The sequence below is a fragment of the Panthera uncia genome (genome assembly GCF_023721935.1).
Source record: "Panthera uncia isolate 11264 chromosome B3 unlocalized genomic scaffold, Puncia_PCG_1.0 HiC_scaffold_2, whole genome shotgun sequence".
NCBI classification, from domain to species: domain Eukaryota; kingdom Metazoa; phylum Chordata; class Mammalia; order Carnivora; family Felidae; genus Panthera; species Panthera uncia.
Window position 1 is genome coordinate 5,601,660 of NW_026057583.1, and position 27,479 is coordinate 5,629,138.

At 56.7% G+C, this 27,479-nt stretch overlaps 2 protein-coding genes across 2 annotated transcripts in view; both read right to left on the reverse strand.

The window, feature by feature from the left end:
- Positions 1-320: 320 nt before the first annotated feature.
- Positions 321-21,193, reverse strand: MINAR1 (membrane integral NOTCH2 associated receptor 1). The gene is made up of 4 exons (XM_049614379.1): positions 19,852-21,193; positions 7,533-9,871; positions 5,020-5,274; positions 321-798 (listed from the first exon to the last, which is right to left on the reverse strand). Exons 1-4 carry the CDS (start codon positions 19,859-19,861, stop codon positions 601-603), a joined length of 2,802 nt encoding a protein of 933 aa, XP_049470336.1. The 5' UTR covers positions 19,862-21,193; the 3' UTR covers positions 321-600.
- TMED3 (transmembrane p24 trafficking protein 3) overlaps positions 9,782-27,479 on the reverse strand; it is an 87,922-nt gene continuing 70,224 nt past the window's right edge. Inside the window, exon 3 of the mRNA XM_049614381.1 lies at positions 9,782-9,871. Coding sequence (XP_049470338.1) covers positions 9,833-9,871 — 39 coding nt within the window. The 3' untranslated portion in view covers positions 9,782-9,832. The remainder of the gene's footprint in view (positions 9,872-27,479) is intronic.

Genomic DNA, 27,479 nt, shown 5'->3' on the forward strand with positions numbered 1-27,479 from the left:
TCCATGCTATGCCTGACTCGGCAGGTGAGCTCCTCCCTACTCCGTGCGCAGGAGAAAGATCCAGAATGTTCCATGAAGATCTGCAACGAGGATCATAATGGTGACCAAAGGGCAAGACTGAAAAGTCGTAGTCCTTCCTGCGAGTCAGCAGAGAAGTAGCATCCTCTGGGGACACACAACCTGTGACTTCACCTGCAACGCAACATTAAGGAAAACAGAACTCATCCAGCTCTCTCCCTCCGCGGCCCCAGGCAGGCACGTAGCAAATATCTGCCGCGTAACATATTCCCCACCGCGAGACTTCAATAAAATGGAAAGAATCCAATTAAATTTTTTTTTGCTTGGAATTCAATTTGCATGTTCTGCTCGTCCGTTACATTCTTTTGGTAGGAAAAGATATTGCACTTCTAACAACGCATCCGAGCGTCATTGAGTCAAAGCCAATAGGAGGGTAGGTCTCTCTAGAACGCACACTTCCTGAAGCGCATCTTGCCCACCGGCAGAAAGCCCCAGCGAGCTGTCGCCACACGGCCCTGAGGCCTCACGCCACAGAGGGAGAGCCGGCGGCCGCCAGCCGTGCACGGCGGGGCGGCCCCGGGCTCAGGATTTCATCGTGCAGATGGGCACGACAACCACGAGGATGACCGTGCACGCGGCAGCGGCGACCAGAGCGGCGATCTTGCAGACCTTGGCTCGTCTGAACTCGGCTTCCTTACGCTTCAGTAACGAGTCGTAGCCCGGGGTATAAACATCCTCCATCCAGTATTCTAAGTTGTTTGGGTTTAAGGACTCCTGCGTCTAGAAGCAACGACAAGACGTTAGGGACACGGGAAGTACTTGAAAGCAGGTCCCAGAGCGCCTGACTCGTCCGCAGCCCGGGACCACCGCGACATCCGCCATGCCAGCCCCGCCTGACACGGGCCACCGAGGCCTCGGGCTCCTACACACCACGACTACACCTGCCCCGCCCTTGCTGCCTGAGTCCACGGGTCTGACACGGGGAAACCACGGGTCTTCTCGCTGTGAGCAAGCAAATCAGGGCCGAGACAAACGGGGCTCAACGCCAGGGGTCTGCGGCCACAAGCGGGCCGGCCGGGCCGTGGGACAACCCGGGAACCTCACTGACAGGTATGCTCCCCTACCGGCCCTAAGAACAGAGCCCTTTGAGGCAGGGCTCTCTCGTGGCTCTGATTCCGTTCCCAGATCCACACAAAAGCGTCTACTGAGAAATCAAAGTCCTGTCCCAGACGAGCAGCTCACACACAATCTAAAATATGGTCAGGCCGCTGCTCGGAGTCCCGGTCCACAGGGCCGTGCAGACGGTCCGAGGGCCACGGGCTGCGTCCGCGATGGCAGGCCCGCGCTGACCTCGGTCTCCCGTGTCCTGAGATTGACGCAGCGTCTGTAGGAGAAACACCACAGTTCTCCTGAACTGCCCGTGGACCGCGCTCCCCAGTGATGTGCTAATCAGTTCCTGTAACAGGGCGGAGGGGGGAGCAGTGTTCTCCCCCTCCGGCAAGAGCTTTTAATAACGTAGCGTCACGTGAAAGCAAACACAGAAATCCCAAGCGAGGTCACCTAAATCTCTGAAACACAAACAAACGTATCCATTCTGGAGATTTTCTCGGCTTGTTTAATGCTCAAAACGTGCACGTTAAAGTCGCTCGGACACACGCACAAGATCACAAAACACATCCTTTGAAAACTGTTTGAGGGGCGCCTGGGTGGCGCAGTCGGTTAAGCGTCCGACTTCAGCCAGGTCACGATCTTGCCGTCCGTGAGTTCGAGCCCCGCGTCGGGCTCTGGGCTGATGGCTCGGAGCCTGGAGCCTGCTTCCGATTCTGTGTCTCCCTCTCTCTCTGCCCCTCCCCTGTTCATGCTCTGTCTCTCTCTGTCCCAAAAATAAATAAAAAAAAAAAAAAAACAAAAAAAAAAAAAAAAAAAACAAAAAAAAAAAAAAAAAAAAAAAAAGAAAACTGTTTGAAAACTGCATTGTAGCGTGTTTTGGGGGGGATGTTGGTGATTCTGACCCGTGTTACTCACTGGCCCGTCCTTCCAGACACGCCTCTGATATTTGTCACCTGGCTCTGGGGACAGAGCAGCCTGGCCCCGTGGACGCACGCCAGGTGGGCCCGGTCAGTGGACGGGACGTTTTCCCAATTCCCTCCAGGCGTCTGCTCCGGGGCCCTGGGTCTCGGTGGGTTTCAGAAACAGCTCCCTTCCCTCGGCCTCAGATCCCAGGGCGACGACATCTGTCACTGGTGCTGGTGCCCGGATGCCCCCCGGGCTCTCACCCTGCCCATCGCACCGTGACAGCCCCTCCCTGACAGTCCCTCCCTTCCTGGGCCATCGTGAGTGACGGGACCCTCTCAGGAACGGGAAGTCTGTCAGGACAGGGGGCTGGGTCTCTGCGGGAGCCCCCACTGCCGCGTCCTCTGCTGGAGTCCCAGGAGCCCCGGCCTCCCCCAGCTGCCCGCTCCCGCCATTAGGACGAACACCCGTCTTCAGGCTCCAGCCAGGGCTCCCTCCCCCCAAAGTCTGCCCTCCACGGGCACTTGCAATGTGTGGCTCGGCCACGAAAGCCCTTCAGCCATCTCACGGACACCGGACGGGAGAGGGGGATCCGGGACGGGTAATCTCACGGGCAGACTGGTCTGCCACGGTGAGTGGCCACCTGCCAGGGTTGGACGGCTGAACAGCAGCCCCCCCCCCCCCCCCCACCCTGCACCTTCAAGACGGGCCCGGCCGCCTCTGCCTCCCAGTCTTGTCACGGAGGGAGGCCTGGAGCCAACCAAGCCCACCCTGCATGGCAGGTTCTGTCTCAAACGGAAGGAAGTCGGCTTCCTTTCACGGTCACGTACACCTTACAGGCCGGGACTCAGCCTGCAAAATAAACTATTTTTTATTAGCTTTCCTGATAACTTCAGGCTCTAAGGACAAGAAACAGCGGTGATACCACAGTTTCCAGGGCCAGGGGCCAGGGTGGCTTGTTACCAGGCCCCCAGACCCTTCGAGTGACAACAGGGCCCCCCGCTTTGCTCCCGCCCCCGAGCGGGCGACCTCACACCCAGACACACGGGGCCCCGGAGATCGTCCAGATGGCACAGCTGTCCTGACATCACCTGAGTTTTCGAAAAGGAACGAGAACGAGTCAGGCCGAGCCTCCCGGCAACCCCTCCCCTCCTGCTTTGTGCAAAGGGCGCTCCCTCCTTGGCTCGACCTTAAGTGAGGTCACCAAAGCTCTCTAGTCTGAAGGCCCGCTGTTATTTCGGGCAATTTTGTGTTTATACTTATAAACGTGGCACGTTAACATGTCACACATCTGTAGGGGCAAAAAGTCACCTGTGCCTGGGAACGGCCCCCTCCCCCAACTTCAAGACGCTGTTTCAGGGCCCCCGGGCAGCTCAGTCGGTTAAGGGCCGACTCTCGGTTTCGGCTCAGGTGAGGACCTCACAGTCTGTGAGTTCGAGCCCCGTGGTGGCTTCTGCTCTGACAGCGTGGAGCCAGTTTGGGATTCTCTGTCTCCCTCTCTCTCTGCCCCTCCCCCCCACCCCGCGTCTGTCTGTCTGTCTCCGTCTCTCAGAAATACATAAACGTTAAAATAAAGACATTAGTCGATCTATGACTCGTTCGATTCATCTGACCCTTTCACGGCCGTGTACTAATTGAACCATCCACGCCGTGAGACCCAGGAACGCAGGGGGAGTGGCCCCCACCGAGAAGCCGCACAGGGCCCACCTGCAGGGCATCCAAGCCCTGGCCCACGAGCAGGAGGAGGACAGGACAGGGAGCGGCCCGGAGGGACAGTGGACACAGCACACGCAGGGACACAGCGTGCAGGGGGTAAGAGGGGCGAGGGGGCTGTCAGCACAAGCCCCACCGTTAGAGTCTAGCCAGGGCTGCCCCTTCCCCTAACTGCCGTCACTCAGATTCACTGTGGTCATTGTGGGGACACGCGGGGCCCCCGCTCTCTCGGCAGCCCAGGAGGAGGACCAGGGGCTGGGCTGGGTCCCGCACAGACTGAGGCTTGTCCGACCCGGGCCAGGCACCCGGCTCCCAGAACTGGCATCTCCTCGTCTGCAAGCCGCGGACCCTACGGTCCCCGCGCCCCGTGCTCACAGCCGCCCGGGAAAGAACACGCAGACCTGACTCGTTTCAGCATCACTTAACTGGCCCCTGAAATCCTTTCTAGCCCCTGCTTCCCGCCGGGGACTTTCAGTGCCTTCTTCCCAAACCTTCTCACAGCGGCTCTGCAAGGGACACACGGGCATGACCAGTGCACGGCGCGGAGCGGGCAGAGGGGATGTCCCGGGTCCCTCCGCAGAGGAGCCCAGCGCTGGGGGAACCCGAGGTCTCTGCCCGCCACACCGCGCCCCCCGGCCCCTGCCACTGGCATCTCCCCCACAGCCCTCAACAGGCCAGGTCACAAAGCTCATTCTGCAGGTGAGGACGGGATGCTTTCCTGTGGTGACACAGAGACACGGGCAGGTGCAGTGTGCACGGGACCAGGTGGGGCTGCCCACCGACGTGTGCCCGAACCCCAGCCCCTCGTGTGGTGGCCAGACTCGGGCCACGACTGCGTTCACCGAGCTCCCGGGGGTGGCTCTTACCTGGGACTGCTCCACATGGACACATAATCCATAGCTTGGCTCCCACAAATATGTTTATCCCACGTGCTACATGTGGAAGGAGAAATCGGCTGGTGTTTCGTGAAGCTCTGTCCCAGGTCTCGTGGGCAACGAACGAGGAGGATGTACACTCGCTACGGAGCCTTAAACGCACCGGTAGCTACTCGGCGGCCAAAGTCAGTCAATCAACCCCGCGTTCCCACTGCCAAATGTTTGCAAGCAAATCAGCAAAGTAACGCTCCCTGTGTTAAAGTCTCGGCTCTACGGCTGATCAAGGTTCGGAATCCCGGGGCGGGGGCCCCGGGGCGCCGGACGGCGAGGTCCCTCCTGCATGGGCTGGGGTGTGGGGCGGGGGGCCTCCCCCCGCCGCCCGCGACCGCGCGAGACTCACCTGCAGGTCTAGGGCCGTCAGCTTGCCCTTGTCACCCGCGTTCCTTGCGTACTCCTCGATGGTCCAGGAGGGCTGGCCCCGCTTCACCTCGGCCAGTTCCGTCAGCCGCATGTCCGCGTACAGGGGGTCATTCTTCATGTGGGCTTTGAGGGAGGCGGGGTAGGGGTGCGGGCTGAACACCTGCTCCACCAGGAAGCTGTCCTTGCACTGCTTGGGCAGTCGGTGCTGCGGGGGGACGCTGTATGGCCCGGCCGCCTGCAGAGGGGCACAGGGGGAGGCCAGGAAAGTAGCACAGAGGCTGTGGGATTTCACGGCACAACCGGGCAGCCAGCAGCTTTCTACTGCGAGGCCCCGTGGGCATCCGGGAACAGGGGCCCCGCGGGCGTCCGGGTAACAGGGACCCCGCGGGCGTCCGGGGAACAGGGGCCCCGAGGGCGTCGGGGGAACAGGGGCCCCGCGGGAGTCCGGGGAACAGGGGCCCCGCGGGCATCCGGGGAACAGGGGCCCCGCGGGCGTCCGGGGAACAGAATGCGGGGATTTAGCACAGATAGAAGGTACGCCAGGAGTGGGGGCAAGTGTCCAGGAAAAGTGTGCAATGGGATGGCCCTCACGTGAGCTCAGGTAACAAGGCCTCGCGGACCAAGCCCTCGTGGCGTCACTGCCATTAGCAGCCCTCCTCGCGCAGGCACGGAGCGGAGCCCAGAGAGGCCCCGCCGAGCAGGGGCGAGGCCCCCACGGAGCAGGGGCACAGCCGCTGGGGGGCTCGGCTTCCAGCTGGGCTTCCGGGAGTGTCAGCCCCTCGTTTTTCCCAGTGTGTACCTGGTGCCGAGGAGTAAGCACCGCGGGCCCTTCCCCTCGAGGCGCTTCCGACATCGGGCCACCCTGCCCCTCGGGAGGGAAGCAGCCTGAGGGCACACGCCGGGAGCCTCCGGTGGTGCCGAGACCCTCCGGGGAGCGGACAGCAGTGTGGGGTCCCGGCCCGGGGGACTCTGCTCTCCGTGAACCTGTCACACGGGGGTCTCACCGGGCCTCCGGGAAGCACTCGGTGACTGCCAAGCCCGGGTGGGCCCCCATCTCTGCACACTCTGCAGGCCCGTGACTTCCCGGCTCCCCGTCCGTCCGCCCCCTGGACGGCGAGGCCCGTAAAAGCGGGCACCTGTCAGTGTCCGCCTTTCTCCCCCTCTCCTGCCAGATCGGACGGCCGAGCAGAGGGCCGCCCACCCGTGTGTCAGAGGGGGTCGACACCAAAACACGAAGCCGTGTACGCGACGCGGAAAAGCCAGGGAAAACAGGGCAGGCAGGGAGGAGAGGCTGCGGGTGCCTGAGGGGGACGCGTGCGTGAGCGCGGGATGGGCCGCGAGGCGCGAGTGTGTGAGCGTGGGCCTGCACGTGGACCGGGCCGGCTGGCGCCACACCGGCTCCCGACAGCACGGGCTGCACGTGGCTGCACGTGGCTGCACGAGAGCAGAGCGGTGGCCGGCACAGGCAGGAGATGCCTCCCTGGGATCGGACAAGGTCACTTCCGGCGCCTGGGGGCTCAGTCGGTGGAGCGTCCGACTTCAGCTCAGAGACTGCGGCCCGGGTCAGGATCTCGCGGTCCGTGAGTTCGGGCCCCGCGTCGGGCTCCGTGCCGACAGCTCGGAGCCCGGAGCCCGGAGCCCGTTTCGGATTCTGTGTCTCCCTCTCTCTCTGCCCCTCCCCTGCTCGTGCTCTGTCTCTTTCTCTCAAGAATAAATACACCTAAACAAAGATTAACACATATATATATATGTATACACATATATGTATATAAATCACATCTTTTACCCTCCTTCCTCTGATTCTGGACATTGAAAACTTGCGTGGAAGCCAGCCTCCCGCGTGGCTTCGCGAGCCCGCAGCCCACACCGCCGTCACGCCCTCCCCGGCACCGGCCCCTCCAAGCACCTGCGGCCCGGCCCGCAGAATCAGGGCATCGGCTCTGGCCAGAAAGGGGCGAGGAGGGCCGCCGCGGGCGCCACCGGCCCGCGGCTCCCCGCTGCAGGGGACGCGAGCATCGTGTACGCCCGCCCTGGCACCGACGGGGACGTGTCGGCCCTCAAGATGCAAAGGCACCGAGGCTCCCGGGAAGAGTGAGCACACGGCTGCGATGGCAGACAGCCACGGGGCAGGGGAAACGGGCGTCGCGTGTCGGGGAGCTGCCGTCGGGGGCGGGGGGGCCGTTCCCTGACTGGGGACTCACCGCCCGCTCCCTGCGCCCCGCTGTTTCAGGAGCAGTCATCCCTGGCTCGCCCGCGTCTCCCCCACACCCCCCGCTCCCCCACCCCTCCTGAATCCGAACCCCGGTCTCTCCCGTGGACAATACCAGGCGCACGCTCCTTCCAGCTGGCGGACGGACCATCTGCCCGGGCCGTCCTCCCTGTCCTAACGCGGACAGTGCCCCAGATCTGGAAGGACAGCCAGGCTCCTCCGGGGATGCGCCCCGGGGCTGTCCCAGCGCAAAGGCCCCGATGGGTGGGCGCGGATTAAATTACCTCTTTGGACTTCTGGTGCCAGTCCTTACTCTCCCCGGGGCCCCTGTCCTTCACCTCCTCCTCACCGAGGCCCACGCGGCTGGCGTAGGTGATGGTGCGCCAGTCTCTGGGCGAGTTGGAGGTGCTGGCGATTTTGGACTCCGTGGCGCTGTTCTCCTCCGTCAGGGACCTCGAGGACGGCCTGGTGAAGAGGCTCTTTTTTAAGGCCTTGACGCGGAGGCTCTCGCTGTTGCTTCCGCTGGCCTCTGAGCAGCACCAGTCGGCCGCGTTCTCGGGTTTGGGTCCACGGGGGCCGCTGTGCCCACGAAACATCCGGGGAGAGGCGCTCTCGTCGGACGGAGCCTCGCTCGTCCAGGAATTCAGGTCGACCTGCACACCCGCCTTCTCGGGTTGCTGCATTTTCTGATCCAGCTTATTTAGCTTGCCCAGGACCTGCGAAATTTCCTCGCGGACACCCGACAGCGACTCAAGCTTCCGCTCGATTTCGCCGATCCTCAGCACCAGCCTGCACACACTGGTCTTCAGCTCCTCTTCGGAGCGGTGGCTGCTGCCTTCGGGCCGGCTGCCCTTTTCTCCTTTGCTACCGGGAAGCCCGTTGGCGATTTTGGTTACGCTGTGCTCCGGCGAACTGTCACAGTCTGACTTGTGAAGCTGAGACAAGGACCCTGTGCTGTTGTAGCAGGAGGACTGCATCACCCCCGTGGAGCCACTGATGCTCATGTCGTCAAGAAATCGAAAAATGTCGCTGATGTCATCGCTGACGACCTCCGAGTCGTCGTCTGACTGCTTCATGGCGTGCCTGTCACTGTACTTGCTCTGCCCGGAGGCGCACAGGTCCTTGTACTTCTTGGGCTCCAACACGTGCTGCTCGGTCTGGGTGCCCACGCTGCTGGTGTCTGAGCTGAGCTGCCCCCCCGTGCAGCTAATGCTCTTGTCTTTGAACTTTCTGACCGGCTCGTGCTTCTCCAGGTCAACAGGGGACGAGACCTCTTTAGGTTTGAGCCCATCTGGTTTTGCCGCGTAGCCCCCGGGAAGGACCTGCTGTGGGTCGCTTGGCGCGAGGTAAGTGGGCCGCCTGTCTGGGGCTGGGAAACTGGGGGTCTGGCTGCTGGGGTGTGGATATCGCAGCTTCTCCTCAGAGGGGTTTCTGTTCAGGAAGGACCGTTCAAAGTCAGGGACCTCCTCGGTGTTGAGGCTCCAGCTTTTGGCCGGCCAGGGGGTCTGCTTGCCCGGCCTCCCCGGGCAGCGCCTGGCTTCCTGCGCCCCCGTCACTGGAGTGGGCCCAAAATACGTGGAGGCCTGAAGGTCGTCTAAGCTCTCGTGTTTGGCCCGCCTCTTGTCGGGCACCGGGGAGTACGTGCGGTTCAGGTACTGGCTGTTGCAGGGCATCTCAAAGCTGTGGTTGAAGAAGGGTGTCCTGTGGGGCTCCGGGTGCCCCCGGGGCTCCCCACGCTCGACCTCTCCCTTGCTGGCGGGGCCAACCAGCGTGGGCGACACGGCCATCAGGTTGTGAAAATCCTCCTTAAAGATGTTCCTCTTCTGGACACAGGACTGGATGACAAAGGGCTCCGTGCTGCCACCCTGGCTCATGGGCAGGGAGTCCTGGTCTGAGACGGGCTCGCTCTCGATGTTCATGGGGAAGTAGGTTCTCTGCATCTCACAGGGCTGGGGGCTGGCGATGGAGTAGGGCGCCAGCGCCTGCAGCCGGTCCAGGGAGGCCGCGCGGCTCTTCGGCTCCTTGCCGACGCCCAGCAGGAAGTTGGGCTCGGAGGCAGGCACGAACTGCGGCGGGCGGTCCTTGGGGTCCGCCTTCCGGCCCTGGGACGCCTGGCGGGCGGGGTAGCCCCGGCGGAAGGGCCTGTCGCCCAGCTCGCAGCCGAGGGGCTCGCACTGGGCCGCGGCACAGGCCTCCGCGTCCGACCCGCAGGGCTCGAAGGGCGCCTCCTTGTGGCGCCCCTTCTGCCGGCCCGTGGGCAGCTTGCCCTTGGCCGCGCCCCCGTTCATCTGGATCAGGTTGAATATGGTCACGACGTCCGCGGCCACCATGATCTTCTTCGACTGCTGGTTGTTCCCGGGGCACTTCATCTTCTCCTTGAACAGCGTGGCCGGGAAGTTGGGGTCCAGACAGGCCGTGTAGAAGAGCACGCTTCTCAGTTTGGCGAGCTGGGACAGGTCGAAGCGGGCACACAGGGACTTGCACAGGTCCTGGTAGGAAACGGTGTTTTGCTTGCTGTCCAGCTCCTCCAAGATCTTCATCAGGAAGAGGGAAGTGTCCTGGTTGGTGTCCATGGCTGAGGACGTCAGAGCCTCGCGGCCGACGCTGAATGCTCCAGTCCGTTCTACAGTGACAACATCACAAAGTAGAGGGAGATCATAAACACCAGTGTAAACCAGGCCAGTTACGAACCACCTAGCGACACACGAGGAGCTCTTTAATTTAAAAGCATAGGGGCGCCTGGGTGGCTCAGTCGGTTGAGCGTCCGACTTCAGCTCGGGTCACGATCTCACGGCCCGTGAGTTCGAGCCCCGCGTCGGGCTCTGTGCTGACAGCTCGGAGCCTGGAGCCCGCTTCGCATTCTGTGTCTCCCTCTCTCTCTGACCCTCCCCCGTTCATGCTCTGTCTCTCTCTGTCTCAAAAATAAATAAACGTTAAAAAAAAATTAAAAAAATAAATAAAAGTGTATCAGCAGCTTCGGAAACATTCATAGCCTACGACTTGTAAGTCCCTTCCCAGGAACCCACCTTAAAGAAATTGTCGAGGACCGTGATTCATGTACAAAGATGTTTGCTGTGATGGCGTCTATAACAGTGGAAAAATGAAACATCTTGAGTGTCCAAATAACAAAGGAATACGTACATAAGATATGTTATGATAAACAATGACTCTTTGAGGCAGTAAGATTAGATTAAAGTGCATCCTCATGATGGAGTACCACCCATCAATAAAAAGGAGCAAACGACCGGCACAGGCAACACCGTGGACGGGGCTCACAGGCATTGTGCGTGAGCGAAAGAAGCCACGTGCGTGAGGACGCCACTTTAATGACGCTCGGGAAGACACGTCGGTGGTCGCGGGGGCTGGCGGACGGTGCTTCCCTGACCGTCTACATCTGTCAAAAGTCACGCAGCCGTGTGCTAACATGTGTGGCTTTCGCTACATGTGAATTACACCTTCATTTAAAAATTACACACGGAAGACTTTTTAATGACAAAAAAAAATATGACACAATATTGAGTGAAAAAAATGAAAATTAGTCTGTATATGTGAGAAGGTCTTCATTATGCAAAGTGATATATTCTTGGAGACGACAGTGAAAGAAATTAATGGGCACTGAAATGTTAACAGTGGTTACGTTTGGATGGTAAATATGGACTTTTTTTTTCTGAACGGTAATCTTCGTTCCTCAGCATTTTATTATGCAAATTTTCAAACATAGAGCAAAGCCGAGAGAATTTTATAGCAAATACTCCTATACCCGCCATCTGGATTCTACCATTAACATTTTACCGTATCTGGTTCCTCACATATCCATCCATCCTTCATCGGGCTATCTTATTTTGTTTCTAGTGCACTTCAGAGTAAATTGCAGGCATCTGAACACTTCCCCCTGAGCGTTTCATCATGCGTATCATTAATCCAAGTCCCAACAACAGTTCACAGCTTTTCTTTAATATAAGATCTACACGGGGCGCCTGGGTGGCTCAGTTGGTTGGACGTCCAACTTCGGCTCAGGTCATGATCTCACGGTCCGTGGGTTCGAGCCCCGCATTGGGCTCTGTGCTGACGGCTCGGAGCCTGGAGACTGCTTCGGATTCTGTGTCTCCCTCTCTCTCTGCCCCTCCCCCTCTCACTCTCTGTCTCTCAAAAAATGAATAAACGTTAAAAAAAAAAATAAGATCTACATGCACAAATCTTAAGGGTGTGTTTGCTGAAGCTTCAATAAAAGCACGTCTGTGTAGTAACCAACCCCCCCTGGAAAGATCTAGAACGTTCCCAGTGCCGCAGAGAGTTCCCTCGTACCCCTTCCCCTTCACCCTGTGTTCTGATGTGTTATGTGTAATGTTATTTTTCTTCATAATTTCCCATCCTCTCTGAAATTCTGACGTCTGCTATTTCGTAATCAGCACACAGAAATAATAAGCCTTACTTCGAAATGGACGGAAAAGCCACGTTAACCAGTCCCTGAACGGATACATTAAACACACCAAACCGAGGGTTTCACAGAATTCCCTAAGACAGAGTAGAGCCCATCCATTATTGAGGACCAGGTCTGAGATTTACCAGGACGCCCAGGACACGCATCTTTGGCTGCACCTGCTGGCAGGCCGCTCTGTGCGGGCCCAGCCTGTTCCCCTGTTTTCTACACGAACCGCATCTTTTCTCTGGGCTGGTTTCAGCGGCTCCCGGCAGCAGGCTGTCCCTCCTGAGGGCAGAGCTCCCACGAGGAGCTCCCACACGTGTCTGCAGGGGCCACGGTCTGGATGTCCCCGTGGGGAGGAGGCAACGAGGCCCTGAGGGGTCCCGTTCCCACCCAGAGCATGCTGCGGGGAAGCACGCCCTACGGGGCCACCCAGCCCGCCCCAAGAAAGCGCTCGGTGTGGGGACCATCTGTTAAAGGAGGGGACTCGGGTGTGGAGTAAGTGGGCACAGGATGGGGGGGGGGGACAAATGCACATTCTGCTCGATCACTGGGGACCCGAGCACCTGCAGAGACGCTCTTCCTGGACTCTGACAGCCTCACCAGACCTCTTGGGAGTGTCCTGACCGACAGGGAAACAGACTTGGGGGGCAGAGGGCAGCCACAGGGAGCAGCGAGCCCCGACCCTTCACGGCTCCCGGGGGACCCCGACTCTGCCTCCCGGGGGGGCTTCTCCACGTTCTCCCCTGCCCACTGGCTACACACTTCTCGGCCCCAGTCAGCAAGGCCCAGGGTCTCCGGCAGAGAAGGAAGGAATCACGAGTGATCTGAAAAGCCTGAGTCATGTTTTATTAAAACTGCTCACGGACGGCCAGCGGAAGGCACCTGCCGCCACGCAAGTGGGCGTGTGGATGCAGGGGCAGCCCGTGTGCGAATGGCCACAGAGAAACCCCACAGGAGAGCAGACCAGGCAGGAGCCTGGAGACACGGGTGCTCTGTAACGGCGGGACCGGCTCCAGCTGCCGCAGGCGGGCTCCCTCCCTCGACCACACAGACAGCCCTGTGGGGAGTGGGGGGAAATGCCGCCCCCATCTCACAGACCGGAGACTGAGGTCCCAGGAGGGGTGACCGCCCGTCCAGAAGGGACGCAAGTTGCCGAGGGCCCGAGTCGGGGCAGGTATGGGGGCCGCTCTGGCCCGTGCACCTGCTGAGCCCCGGCTCTATGCAGGGGCCTACGTGGAACACGCACCACAGGACGGAGAGGGGGCTTCACGGCTCTCGGTGCGCTCGGGACAGTAACACACGTGCACATTCACAGACACACACACACATGGAGACACACACCCCGCTCACTCAGCCTCCCTCTCTCTCAGCTCTCTCTGGGCCGGTCCCTCAGGGTGTGAACACTTTCAGCTCCCAGCACAGCCCAAAGCACATTGGGAGAGCGGCCGAGGCACCCACACACCCACCGTCTCGGGTCCAGGAGGCCAACACCAGCACAACACCTGCCAGCCACACGGTCCTCATGAATCTCGGTGGGCACGTGGACAGGCAGGGAGGGCTCTCAGGGGGCCCTGAGCAGCTGGGCGTTTGGCACTCAGGCCCCCTGAGGACCCCGTGTGGCCCCACGGACCGTCCCCCTCAACCCTGCCGAGTGCCCTACATCTCCCGTGCTGGAACCCTGCTCCCCTTCCGGGGGCTCCTGTGGCAGCCCCTCCCCCACCCCTCACTGACCCCAGAGTTTAAGGGAGTCCTGCCCTCCTCGGGGGTCAGTGGCCCTCTGCCCGAGCCTGGGTCACAACATTTCCCACATGATCTCATGGTTGGTGAAGTTTTAACAAATGTCTGACAGGTATTCCAGGAAAGGGAGGACGGTGGAAAGCCAATAACCAAAATGATAATGTTAGAAATGTTTGAGACTGGAAACATGAACCTCAAACTCAAAGAGCAACCCCAAATAAGACATACAGAAATAAATTCACCTTTAAACAGCAAAACACACATGAAGAGAAAGCCCTGAAATGGTTGAGGCAGTGGGGGAGGGAATGAATTACTGAGAAAAGAATAAAACTAAAAACAGATTTTTCAAGAATAAAAAAAAAAAAAAAACCAGACTATTCTCTTCTATAAAGATGATATTGTAATTTGGACCATCTTTCAGATAAACCGAGGTCTGTTTACAAAATCCATATTGTGCATACTCCATTAACAGATGTCCAGAATTATTGGTCCATTTAAAGTTAAAAAAAAGAAGAAAAAAACTAGAAGACATAGACACACACAAAAAAGAAAACTAGAAGACATAGACACAAAATTCTTAAAGTGCTAAGGAAAAATGACTTATCATTTATAATCCTATCACCAGATAAACTATTATTCAGAAATAAAGATTAAAACTAACTGCAGACGAAGATGCCTTTGTCGCTCACATTCCTCACTGTAAAAGCTACTGAAGAAGCTCCTTCAGAGAAAAGAAAGATGGATTCAGAAAGAAGAAAGCAGTAAACGTATAGTAAATTCTAAACACACACCAACTGTATAAAACCATGTTAATGACTATTTTTAGAGCTAAAATAGAAGGGGGGTGGGGATCTAGGTTAAAACTCCCTAAGCATTACCTGGTATCCTCCAGAGGAGGAAGGAATGTTAAATAAATTTAGATGTTAACTCAGAAATGTATGTTAGAAAACAATTTATGGAGGGGCGCCTGGGTGGCTCAGTCAGTTAAGCAAAGGACTTTGGCTCAGGTCATGATCTCGTGGTTTGTGAGTTCCAGCCCCTCATCAGGCTCTGTGCTGACAGCTCAGAGCCTGGAGCCTGCTTCGGATTCTGTGTCTCCCTCTCTCTCTGCACCTCCCCTGCTCACACTCTGTCTCTCTCAAAAATAAACATTTAAAAATTTTTATAAAGATTTATTTATTTTTTATTTTTTTTAACGTTTATTTATTTTTGAGACACAGAGAGACAGAGCATGAACGGGGAAGGGTCGGAGAGAGGGAGACACAGAATCTGAAACAGGCTCCAGGCTCTGAGCTGTCAGCACAGAGCCCGACACGGGCTCGAACTCACGAACCGGGAGATCATGACCTGAGCCGAAGTCGGCCGCTTAACCGACTGAGCCACCCAGGCGCCCCTAAAAAATTTTAAAAGAAGAAAAGAAAAAAATTTATGGATCACCACCAGGAGAACAGGAAGAAATTATAAAACTTAATGTAGAATTTTAAACGCATGTAGAGAAAACAGAATAAATGAACAATCAATTAATAGAAGGTCAGAAATCAGGGAAATGAAGCAGTGACAAAGTAAGACAAGTAAAAATCATGAATAAGGTGACAGAAATCTTTCCAAATACATCAAATCACAATAAACGTAAACAAGCTAAATTCACCAGCTCAAAGTCTGTGACTCTCATTTGGAATTTTTTTTTTTTAATTGCAGCCAGATGCCACCTATGAGCGATATACCTAAACATACTGTCACGGAAAGGCTCCAAGGATCAGGATGAAGTAGGAAATTTCAGCCAAAACCAAATCAGAATACAGTTGGTGTTTGTTATAGGCAGAATAGTACAATAGTTACAGATCGTAGACTCTTTTGCCAGATAGCCCAAATTTATTTTTTTTTTCTAAGTAGTTTTTTTTTTTTTTTTTTTAATATATGAAATTTACTGTCAAATTGGTTTCCATACAACACCCAGTGCTCATCCCAAAAGGTGCCCTAAGATAGCCCAAATTTAAATCCAGTAATAGTATTGATCTCGCATGATTGAGTTTTACGTATGAGTGCCTGGAAAAGAGTAGGCAATTTGGCAATACAGAAAAAGCTCAAGATAAGCAAATTCTATCGCCCTCCACATCCACCTCTGGTTACAAAGCAAGGTGACCATTCACAGGGTTCATAAGGACGCAAAGCTGATTCTTAAAGACAGATTTTAATAGTAAAAGAGTACAGGGGGGTGGGGAGATCATATAATTGATATCATACAGCAGCTAATATGAATTTATTTACAGCAAATTTAAGGATACACTTCAAAAACATTGGGGCGCCTGGGTGGCTCAGTCGGTTAAGTGGCCAACTTCGGCTCAGGTCATGATCTTGCGGTCTGTGAGTTCGAGCCCTGTGTCGGGCTCTGTGCTGACAGCTCAGAGCCTGGAGCCTGTTTCAGATTGTGTCTCCCTCTCTCTGACCCTCCCCTGTTCATGCTCTGTCTTTCTCTGTCTCAAAAATAAACGTTAAAAAAAATTTTTTTTAATTTAAAAAAAAAGAAAAACAAAAACATAAAAATGCATGGAAAAGAAAGTTACAAATGGATGTGTCATGTGACTGGTGTAATTCGGAACAAAATAGATTGTTCTGCAATGTATATATAAAAAGGAAAGCATGAAAATGCACGTGGAATGAAATGGGCCAGGTTTGGGACAGTGGTTTCTTTTGGAGAAAGACAGAGGGGGAGGAAGATGTGGAGAAGCCTAAAATGAAGGCCCAGCATTAGGCGCTGCCTTGACATCTGGTGAGACCTGGAGGGCCTCGAATGGCTCCCCATCTGCTCCTGCGGACAAGACCCCCCAGCCAAACGGGGGTCGGTACCCTGCCAGCCATGGAACTGTGCAAACAGGCCGATCACAGCCTCCCACGGGAAGCATGGGTCACTCACCGTCTTGTCACAACAAAGCCTGCCTCCCGCAGCCCGTGTGTCCAGTCTGCTCCCAAGTTCAAACCCTGTGTGGCCCCGTGTCCTCCTCCTCCAGGCTGTGAATGTGTGATTAATAACCACTGTCGGCTTCATCTGCCCAACGCCTGGTGTTTGGTGGGTGGCCACCCCCAAGACCCCAGGAGGGGAAGCCCCCTCACCACGGGGGGAGGGCAGGTGATGGGAGCAGGACTCTCACAGTCTTTCCTTTGAAAACACGAAGCAACAAGCACTGCGGCAAAATGACGAAATGGGAGCCCCTATTTCGCCTCAGTGGCAGATGGACATCCCTTAGGTCACTTTCTCCTCTTTAACGCACTTTTGAAAATACATACTAATTAAAGTACATTTTAAAAACTAGAAAAACAAGTTCCCGCTTAGACCTGCCAGAAACAGAAAAGAAAATTTTTATAAATAAGGCCGCAAACAAGCAACTAAGAAAATCAACAAGACGCTATTTCTCCCCAGCCCCACAGTCTTCTGTGGAGTTTCTCAAGTTCCCCGTATGAGTGAAGACATATGGCGTCTGTCTTTCTCTGCCTGACTTATTTCACTTAGCATAACACCCTCCAGGTCCATCAGTGGGATGGGGCTTTGGGGAGGGGGTAAATGGGGGATGGGCATCGAGGAGGGCACCTGTTGGGATGAGCACTGGTGTTGCATGTAAGCGATGAATCACAGGAATCTACACCCCAAACCAAGACCACATTGTGTCCACTGTATGTTAGCCAACACACTGTATGTTTAAAAAATGTTAGCCAACAAACTATATATTTGTTACATGGCTATATATGTTAGCCAACAAACTATATATTTAAAAAAATAATAATAAGTAAATAAATAAATGAAAAAAAGAAAATTGACAAGACAGCATTTTGTTGATGTTCTGCTTTGTTCTGTTGGCATTTTTATGGTGAGAGGCTCTGTGTGCTGGAGGGAACCCTGAGCAGTTACTTGCTTTAAGATAATTTAGATGAGTTTTCTGGTCAAAACGCCAAGCTATTTGGACAGTCAAGTGTTACAATTTATGATAAAGCTCCTATGATCATAATTTGGTGGAGAGATCCACGGAGAGTAGAAAGACAAGAAGTAAGACCCAATGCAGGTAAGGATTCAACGTATGATGAAGGTAGCCTTTTGGGTCAATGAGAAAATAATGGTTTATTCAGTAAAACATAAATGCGTCCATATTAGGTATTATTGGAGTAACTGCTTAACCAACTGGTAAAAAATTAAGTTAGTTCTCAGTCGTTGGCATGTATGAAAGGACATTATGCATGAAATACAAAGAAGGAGATTTTAGTCGGGATTTAGACAACGGGAGGTCGGGTAAATGTCTTCCACATAAGATTCCAGAAGCTGAAATCACGGAGAAAGAGACTGATCAGCTTGGATAACTGGAAATGACTTACTTACAATGCCAATAAACGTCATAAAAAATGGGGGAAAAAACTGGAATGCAGAAGCTATTCGCCTCTTACGGAAGGCTCTAAATACTAGTAGGAAAGGAGGATCGGTCCAAAAGAAAAAAATAGTCAATTTACAAAGAAAGAAAGGCTAAGAAAATAATGCGCATCATCATAAATAAAGCAAACTAAAACAGCAATGTGTTTGACTACCTTCTAATTTACAAATCTAAAGTATTTAAGCTGATATTTTCTTTATGAAATGGAGAAGCACCGTAATAAACAGACTTTTTGCCTGCTGCAGTGGAGCTGGTCAGGACGCTCATACCTGGGTGGCTCAGTCGGCTAAGCGTGCGACTTCAGCTCAGGTCATGATCTCACCGTTCGTGAGTTCAAGCCCTGCCTCGGACTGTGCGCGGACAGTGCGGAGCCTGCTTGGGATTCTCTCTCTGCCCCTCCCCTCCCCTCCAAAAATAAATAAACAACCAAAAAAAAAAAAAAAAAACCAGAAGGCTCGTACCACTATCGGGGGGATGTGGGAAAGCAGGCAGCCCCCTGTACTGTGGCACCAGGGCACATCTGTGCGACGGCTGTTGTAGGAAGTGATCAGCGGTAACATTTAAAATAAAACTTAACACCTAAAATGAAAATATACCTATTTTTAAATCAAACAAATCCACGCTTGTAAGCATTTCTCCAAAGGAAAGAATCAAATATGTGTAAAAAAAATGCTACAGATACATTCACTTCAATATGGCTCATAGTAAGAAAATATCGCGGATACCCTTTGTATCCAACAACTGGTCATGTGAAATTGTAGTGCATCCATACGGTGAAATGCCATGCGGCCATTCATAAATCATGTTGCAAATATATATTCGTTGACACATTTAATACCAATGGCCTTTCGTCAGTAAAAAGGTATGCTACTAAATGGTATGTGATAACATGATATAAAATTGTCTGTAAACACACACCCTCTATATACCAAAACTAGTAGTAAGTGTCCCTGGCTGATTTTTTCTTCCTTTCGTTCAGGTCTGTTATCACTTAAATGTTCTGAATCATCTGATTTTCTAACGAACAATAAAGAGGCAAGGATTTTCAGGCAGATCCCAGCACTGTAAATTGGGGAATAAATTATCACCTCTGATCTTTGGTTTTCTCATCTAGAAAAGGAAGGTATCACTTCCTCCTCCCGAGATCACGAACGGGGTCAAATGAGACATCCATTTTTTCATTCAAAAGATGTCTGGCATATGCCAGGCACTGTTTTCAGCCGTAGCGATACCACAGGATACAGAGCAGACCAAAGCTAAGACAAAACTACCCTAGAGAGCTTGTCTTCTAGGTGGGGCACAGATAATAAGCAAAATAAATCAGTAAAACATACAGTACATTAGAGGCGAACTACCTACGGAGAAAAACAGAGGAGCTCGGGAAGAACAGGGCAGAGGGGGTGGTAATTTTAAGTAAGATGGTCAGACAAGTCCTCAGGGGAAAGACTGCATTTGGACGAAGTCCCCACACACGGCATGGAAGAAACCATGTGCCTGCCTCCCCTCCCTGGGGGGGGGAAGGCAAGCATCCAGGGCAGAGGGAACAGCTAGTACAAAGGCCCTGGGGCAGAAGCGTAAAGGGCAAGTTGGGCTGCCCATAGAGGCATTTTATAAAATATAGCGTGCAAAGCGTGCAAAGAAATACTAGGTATTAGTATTAGCTCCAAAGTGATTATTTACCAAAACGTCTCCGAAAATGCCTTCCTAACGCTCAGGCGTGGCTCGTGTTTCCTTTTAGAGTAAAATACTAATAACGAGAGGTAGCAGGTCCCTTAACGTCCCCTCTCCCCGCCTGAAATTGTCCCCAGGCCACCTCCCTCCTGTGACCTCCCAGGAAGAGGTGAAGCCCTGGACCAGATGGTGCCAAGAGAATGGAGACGGACAGACAGACGGCATGGGGGGAGGGGCAGGGACGCCACGACGTTGCCTGGCAGCACAAGAACCCCCCCGTGCGTTCGCGCCCAGGAAACCCCCCGCATCCGCCCTCGGAGTCCTGCCATTTTCCTTCGCCGTAACTCGTGTTACCGGTTTTCATCCGGGGCCAGATCCGAACGCGGGCTCCAGATCCCACGTGCGCCCACCGGACAGCGGCGAGCGGCTCCGCGGTTTCCGTGCCTGATGCGCTTTGGCGACGGTGTCGCGCTCTCACTGTCGAGCTTCCCAAAGTGGGCCCCGTGGAACCTCTGGACTCCGCGGCTCAGTCCCAAGGGGGTGGAGTCAGGACTCGAGAAACGCTGACCAGGGCGAAGATCCGGGCAGATTCTCCAGGGCGTCCACGGCCCCCGGAGCTCAGAGCATCGCCCGGGTTGTGCCGCCCCAGTGGGCGGCAAATAGGGACCCTGTCAATCGCTGTCCTGTATGTGCTCCCTCCTGCCGCTGTGACGTGTCAGCACAAACACAGAGCCTTAAAACGACACCGACCTGCCATCTGAGGGACCCAGACGTGAGGGGTCCACCGTGGGTTCACGGGGCTAAAGCCCAGGTACCGGCCAGGTGGCGACCCCCCCAGGGGCTCCAGGGAGGAACCTGTTTCCTCGCGGGTTTCGGTTCCTGGCCGAGGCTTTCCAGGACTCCCGGCCCCTTCCTCTGGCTCCAAACCCAGCAGTCACGTGACTGCCCCTCTGCCCCAGAGGCCACGCCTCCCTCTGCGACTTTTCTGCCTTCTTCCCACGTATGGGCTGTTGTGATGACACGGGCCACCCAGATATCCAGGGTACTCCCCTTCTCAAGGTGCTTAATCAGTCTGCAAAGTCCCTGCTGCTGTGAAGGTGGCAGTCACAGGTTCTGGGGGCACCTGGGTGGGTCGGTTGAGCCTCCGACCTCAGCTCGGGTCATGATCTCACAGTCCGTGAGTTGGAGCCCCGCGACGGGCTCTGTGCTGAGATCAGAGCCTGGAGCCTGCTTGGGATTCTGTGTGTCCCTCTCTCTCTGCACCTCCCCCACTCACGCTCTGCCTCTCTCTCTCTCTCTCTCTGTCAAAAATCAATAAACACTAAAAAAAAAAATTTTAACAGTCACAGGTTCTGGGGGCCCCTCCCCCCCATGCCCCCTACCCGAGCACACGGAAGGAAGAAAACCTCATCACTGCGCTTTCTCGTACTTAGGGGGACATACTGGAAACCTGGGTCCTTCCCAGCGGCGAATGTTCTGCCCTAACTGATAAAACAGTACCTGCTTGGCCCAGCCTGTCGGTGAGAACCCTCTGTGGGCGGGCAAGCCAGGGGGTGACCGTTATCACCGGGGAGGTCAACACGGGCTCTCCTGTCCGGGGTCCTGAAACGCATCTGAAAATCCTGGAGACGCGGACGGCCACACTGCCTTGTCCTCTCCCCATTCCGGGAGCGTGCGGCACCCCGACCTGAGCCAGTGGGCATAGTGGCCCCCAAGACCAGGCAGCGCCCCCCTCTCCCCACGAGGCTGCTCCTCACACCGGAACCAGCCCTGCCCCAGGCCAGGCAGATGTCGGGGACCTGGTTAAGGGCAGCCCTCCCGGGGTCGGCAGACGGCCCCTCTGTCCGGGCTCCTCTGACCAGCCCCGACCGGCTGCGGCCACCGCACCTTCCTGCTGATGGGACTTGGCCACAAGGCGCAGTCTGCGACTCAGAATGTGGGCTCGGACCCGGGTCCCCCCACCCCCGGCAACAGGCACTTGCAAGATGTGGGGTAAACGGAGGCTCAGTTCTCAGCCCGGACACTCGGCCTGGACAGCCCTGGGCAAAGCCTGGGAATCCGCATTCTGGAAGGGCCCCGAGAGGCTCCGGGAGGGCTGGTGGCTGGCGGGGGGATTTGGAAGAGTCACACCTCGGTGCCGCCGGCCGGGGTTCTTCCTCACATGCTTCCCGATTGGGCCCTGTGCCTGGCAAGTCGCTTCCCCGTCCTGGCGCGGAGCACAGTCCCCCTCAGCCCAGACCTGGTCCTCGGTCACGCAGGGACTCTCACCGAGGTTACAGGGGGCGGGATCGGGGCGTTTCCTTCCTTCCTGCTGCCGCCACCGAGTCAGGCCTCCCTTGTCCCTGCAGAGTGAGCTGTGAGTCATGCAGATGCCGTTCGTCCCCTCCCTCACCTGGCAGCTCCCGGAGCCACCCAGCCTGTGCCAGGCACCGTGCAAGTCACAGGGCGACGACACACAGGCTCCCGTCCCCATCCCTCCGGGGCCTCCCAGCTCCGCGGGAGAGGCGGACCAGCAGACGGGCCGTTAGCACACCCCAGGAAGTGTGCCAATGGTGACGGGGACAGAGAGGGTGAGCCCACTGCCCACCGCCCACGGCCATTCTTTGTGTCCGCCCGCCCCCCACCTGCCCCCACTACCCACTGCCCGCCCCAACCTGCACCCACACGGAGGTATTACTTCCCACCTTCCTCAGCCCCGTACACGTTCCTGATTCCTCCTGGGTGGCCGTCACACAACGGTAGGCACCCCACAGGCTTCCAGAACAGTCTAAAGCCCTTCGTACTGCAGGACCCCCACCAATCCCTGCCGGTCTGCTGACCCTTTCGGTTTGTTTTCTCAGCCGTGTCCTCGAGTCTCCTCGAGTAACCCTAAAACCTGCAGAAATCTTGCCTTTCTCGAAAGCCCAGGGCCTCCTCGTGCTAATCACTCACTGAACACGAGCCACTGACGGCCACGACTGCCCCTCCCCCCCGAAGAGAGCAGAACAGCAGGTGGAAAGGGCACAAAAGGTGGGACGCACACTGAGGAAGACGCTCAGGGCAGGGGGTGGGGTGGAGGGCTCAGCACCACCACCCCCCCGGGGCCACGCCAGGGGACAAGGCTGCCACGAAAGCTCTCAGTAGCTGAGGGTAGGCACTCACACCCAGAGCACCGGAAGATCCCACGGCGATGGTGCTCGGGAGGCCATGCTGTCAGGACGGCCCCCACGGGCGCAGGTGCACCTGTGTGTGGTCCGGCCGCAGGGGGCTTCAGGCCTGGGAAGAAGACGGATACGGCTGTGTGCCACAGCCACCAGACGTGGGCCACTCAGCTCTAACACAGGCTCTCTCTGCCTTAATTCCCAGATCACAGGCAGCTTCTCTTTGTTATCTGGCTTCTAGTCTTCCTGATCCGGGAACACATTTATCAGACTCACTTTCTTCCCCCTCGACTCTTACACCAGCATTCTGCGGCTCACGCACCAGGCTTTGGGTTATCATGCGTCCTTCTTTAGAAGACCGACCCAAGGGAGCTCTCCAACGAGCTAAGACAACTATAACCTCAGTGTGGCGCCCAGCCCCCGGTCCTGATCCCGGCGGAGCCCCGTCTCAGCGACCACTGGCCCTCCCGATGGGCTCAGGCCCAAAGCCAGCATCGGCCTGAGCTCTGTGCACCTGTCAGGACAGGACGGACTCTCCTCCAGCCACAAACGGTCCCCAGATTCCAGGCGCTCAAAACACTCTCTCCTCCACGTTCCGTGTCCACAGCGAGTAAGCGAGGGCCCGTGCTCCGCATCACCTTCCCTCCGGGACTCACGCTGAGGGAGCAGCCACCTTCTAGGGCTTTCTCTATCACCGGAGCAGAGGGGAAGGGAGGACGCGGTGAGGTCCTCTTAGAGCTTAGAGCTCCCACAACATCTCTCCAGCCAAGCAAGGCGCACGGCCGCGCCTGATGTCACGTAAGCAGGGAAAAGCGACCCTCCACGTGCCCAGAAGGAGAAAGAATCAGAATGTTTATGAACAGAATGAAGAACCACACCACATACACTGCTTATTACCTTTTGGAGAAACCCAGTTCCTAGATGCAATACGACAATTTTAAAATATGTGTATTTTCGACGCTTCAGGTGGCCAAGATGTATGTTTCTAAAATATATCTGGCCTTCATCCACAGACCCTGAAAACGCCTCAGAGCCATAAAGGTGGAGTGGGTATCATGTCATTAATGAAGGTGACTTTGGACCCCACCCGAGGGCTGTGGCTGGTTGCCAGGAGGACCAAGGGTGTTATTAGAGGCTTGGACCAATCTGCAGGGAGGGGAGAAGGGCTGGAGGCTGAGTCCACGGCCACTGGCCGAGTCAGTCGTGACCATGTAGCAACGAAGCCTCCGCAGAACCTGAGAGGAGGGCTTCCTGGCCCCCTTTTCAGACAGCTTCCACGTTTGAGGGACCAGGCTGGGCCCCCAGCCCTCGGAGGACAGACGCTCCTCTGTTTGGGCCCTTGCCCTCCGCAGCTCCTCGGCTGGCTGTTGATTCACATCCTTTCTCATATCCTTTAATAAATGGCAAATGGGAAGCGTTTCTGGGAGCTGTTCTGGCAAATTAATTGAATGCAAGGGGGAGGCGGTCGGAGCCTCCAATCTGTAGCTGGTCAGCCGTGTGAGGCACACGGGACAGCGGGGGGCTCACCACCTCTGTCTGAAGGGGGGAGGGGGCTCACCAACGCTGTCTGAGCGGGGAGGGCGAGCCGGGTCCCGCGGGACGGAGCCCTCACCCTGTGGGATCTGACGCTGTCTCCAGCAGCCAGGGTCGAAAGTGAACTGAATTCCCAACACCCTGCAGGTGTCCAGGAGCTGCCTGTGTGGGGGGGACCCCAACGCCCCCGACGCTGGAAATCTAAAAAGACTAGTTAACAACACTAACTACTTTAAACGTTTTCTTACGGGGAGCCAGGCAGCGCTCTAGACGCTGGAGATAACAGCAGCAAATAAATGCCGGCCCCCGCCTCCCGAGAGCCACACGTAGTGGAATCATCCAGCTGTCATCACTCGGGCCAAATGACCTCCTCCTCATTTCTCATCCATCCAGCCAGCATCTGCCAAGCGCCTCGTCACCCGCTGGGCACTGTGCTAGTCTCAGGAGACGCAGGGTCAGGGTCCTCGGGGGCTCACGTTGCGGGGACACGGCGAGCCATCAAGAAGGATGGGTGCCAGTGACACATCCGTCACACAGGATAAGGTGACCACAGTATTGTATTTCAAGCGCTCAGAGAGAAGATGTGCCTCGTTCTAGAGAGAAGCCTTTTCCAGTGATTCTCCAGCTGTGTTCTGGGGAGCCATTCGGGGTTCCGGAAGGGGGCTTCGGGAAGTCCCGCTGCGTGAACAGGCTGCCACCTTCCTCCCCACTCTTCACTCCGTTTCGTGTACTTACCGTCATAGAAGGTTCGATTAAAACCGGGGGGACTGCTGATCTGATGTGATGCTGCTCTCTCGTTTCGTACGTATGAAAATAAACGCGCCGAAGAGTTACGTCCCCAGGCTCATACGACCCCTGAGCAGCACTCCTGAGGCGGGCCGCTAACCTCCACGGCACTCTGTCCTTCCTTTTCTTTTTCTTCCTTTCTTTTCTGATTTCAACGGACACAGACTGCAGGTAAACTCCAAACACTAAGATCCAAACGTTCGTGGGCAAAGCTAATCAGGGAGGCTTTAAGGACATGTTTGCAGAGGAATCTGGACCCTTTTCCCAGCTGGTTTGAGAGCGGGCGTCACCACCGGGCAGGAGCAGAGAGCAGGGCCGTCCCCTGCCCTCTCGTCCTCCGCGGGCCACATCCCTGCCCTGCAGGCACAGTCACAGCTGCAACACCAGTTTCCGCTTCTCGTTTTGTCAGGATTCGAGAAAGGGTGCATGTCGGCCATCGTGGGTGAGAAAACCCCAGGCGGGTCCTGCGTGCCGTGGACGGAGGCGGGACCGACCTCCTGACCTCTGTGGAGCATGAATGTTCCAGAGGCAGCGTCGGAGAGTTGGTGAACACGGAGGCTTTCAGAAGCTGGAAAGCCTCATCAGTGTTGCCCGCAGCCCTCGACAGGGAAAGGAAAGGGCTCCCTCCTCTTTGTCTGTCTTCCAAGTACTAAGTGCGCTAGCTTCCTCACCAAACTCATCAGAAATGCAAACAAACTGTTTGATCTGCTCCCTCTCTGGCAACTGACAATTTATTTTCACACAGTCCCCGATATACACAAATCTCAGACACACGCACCGTAAGAATCAGACTTGATTTACCAGACGCTGAAGGTTTTCCCTCCAGACGCCAGTAAGCTAAGAAAATCTCTAACTGCTCTCTTTCTGCAGATTCGCCTCTGGCTCCTGCTCCAGCCTCCCGTGCTGCCCGGGGAAGGCGGCCCATCCCCGGGGGTCGGGGGTCGTGCGACTCTCCCCACAGTGCCGGGAACCTGCCTCTCCCTCACTCTCTTCTCTTCACTGCTTGAAATACCGCAGCCAGGCTCTCGGGGAGCCGGCGGCCCGGGGCTCATTCCAGAAGACCTCTGTGGCCATAGCAGGGCGCTGCCCTCCACCTACAGGGCAGGCTCCACGGGTGTCGTGGTTCCCGAAAAGGGGAGGGAAGGACCTTTTACCGACCCCCTCCGTCCCAGGGAGGTGATGGCAGCGGCTGCTGGAGGAACCGGAGCCTCACTGGCCTCATGAGCTGCCGCCAGGCTCCTGGCCTCTCTTCGCGTCAGGCGTCAAACCACAGCCGGCTCAGCCGAGAGCAAGAAGCTTGCCCCCTCCCAGGGACCCCATGCCACCCGCGAGAGAACCGGGGTCGCAGCTTCTTAGGATAGGCCTCTATTGTTTACAGCGGAGACTCTGGGTTCTTCCCCTCCTCTCAGGTCTTCGCCCAACGTGTGCACAACAGTTGAACACAGGGACGCTCTCCCCGCAAAGCAGTGCTGATGGGGCGCTGTGACAGGTAAGCGACTCAAATGCCACCGCACCGGCAGCTCCCGGCACCCCGGGGAGCACACAGGCGATGGCTCCGGCTGGACTGGACGGCGGGGAGCACGACTGCTCGCTCAGGCGGGGCCGGCGGGCGGAGCAGGTAGGGGAGCCAGGGTGCACGAATCAGACGGCAGACGAGCGCTCGCTCGGCCACCCGGGCCCGGCTTCGGTGTTTCCCGGCAGGTGAAGGGGCACACCAGATGCCCCGGGAACAACGAGGACCCCGTTTCCACCGCAACGTGACTGGACATCCGGACTTAAGACGTGGACGGCCCCGGCCGGCCCACCTGGGGTTGGTCCCGGCTTTCCGGCTCACTTTGCGCCCGGAGGGGTCAGGCTGTCTGCACACATAGCTCATAAAGTTAACCCTCAAAATACCGTTTCCTACAAGCGGATTTTCGGCCGTGAAAACTTGCCCCAAACTGCACGGTCGCTTCCCCTGTTCCCCTTCCCGGATCCCTGATGTCTCCGCCAGCTTTGGCCGAGCCCCGCACCCCCCCGCCCCAACACCTCTGCCACCGAGCCCAGGGCGCAGCGCCCAGGCCCGCAGAGCTCAGAGCCCGGCGAGGGCAGGGGGCGCGCCCCGGGCCGGGCGGACACGCACACACGCGCACTCACGCGCACACACACGCGCACACACACACGCACGCACACACACACACAGACACTCCCGTGCGCCCCCGCCCCGCGCGTCCCGGGCTCTCCGAAGTTACCTCCGAGGCCCCCGCGGGGCTCCCGCTTCTCTCCGGCGGCGCGGCGCTCGGCCTCCAACGCCGCTTCTGGGGAAGGCTCCGCGCCCCCCGGCCCCGCTCACGGGCAGCCCGGGGTGGGGGTTGGGGGGGGGTCCGCGCTCAGCCGAGCGGCGCCCCCCGGGCTGCGGGCGGGGCCGGGGCGGGCGGGCGGCGGGCTGGGGCGCGCATGGCCCCGGGCGGCCCCGGCCCCGGGCTTTCGCCGCGCGGGGGCCGGGGGGCGCGGAGCCTTCCCCAGAAGCGGCGTTGGAGGCCG

What these genes read in the sequence shown, in the direction of transcription:
- MINAR1 (XM_049614379.1), bottom strand. An exon ending in GGCACCAGAAGTCCAAAGAG is followed by an intron (nt 5,275 to 7,532) that starts GTAATTTAATCC and finishes GCCCCTCTGCAG; the next exon opens with GCGGCCGGGCCATACAGCGT. An exon ending in TGACGGCCCTAGACCTGCAG is followed by an intron (nt 799 to 5,019) that starts GTGAGTCTCGCG and finishes CGTTGCTTCTAG; the next exon opens with ACGCAGGAGTCCTTAAACCC.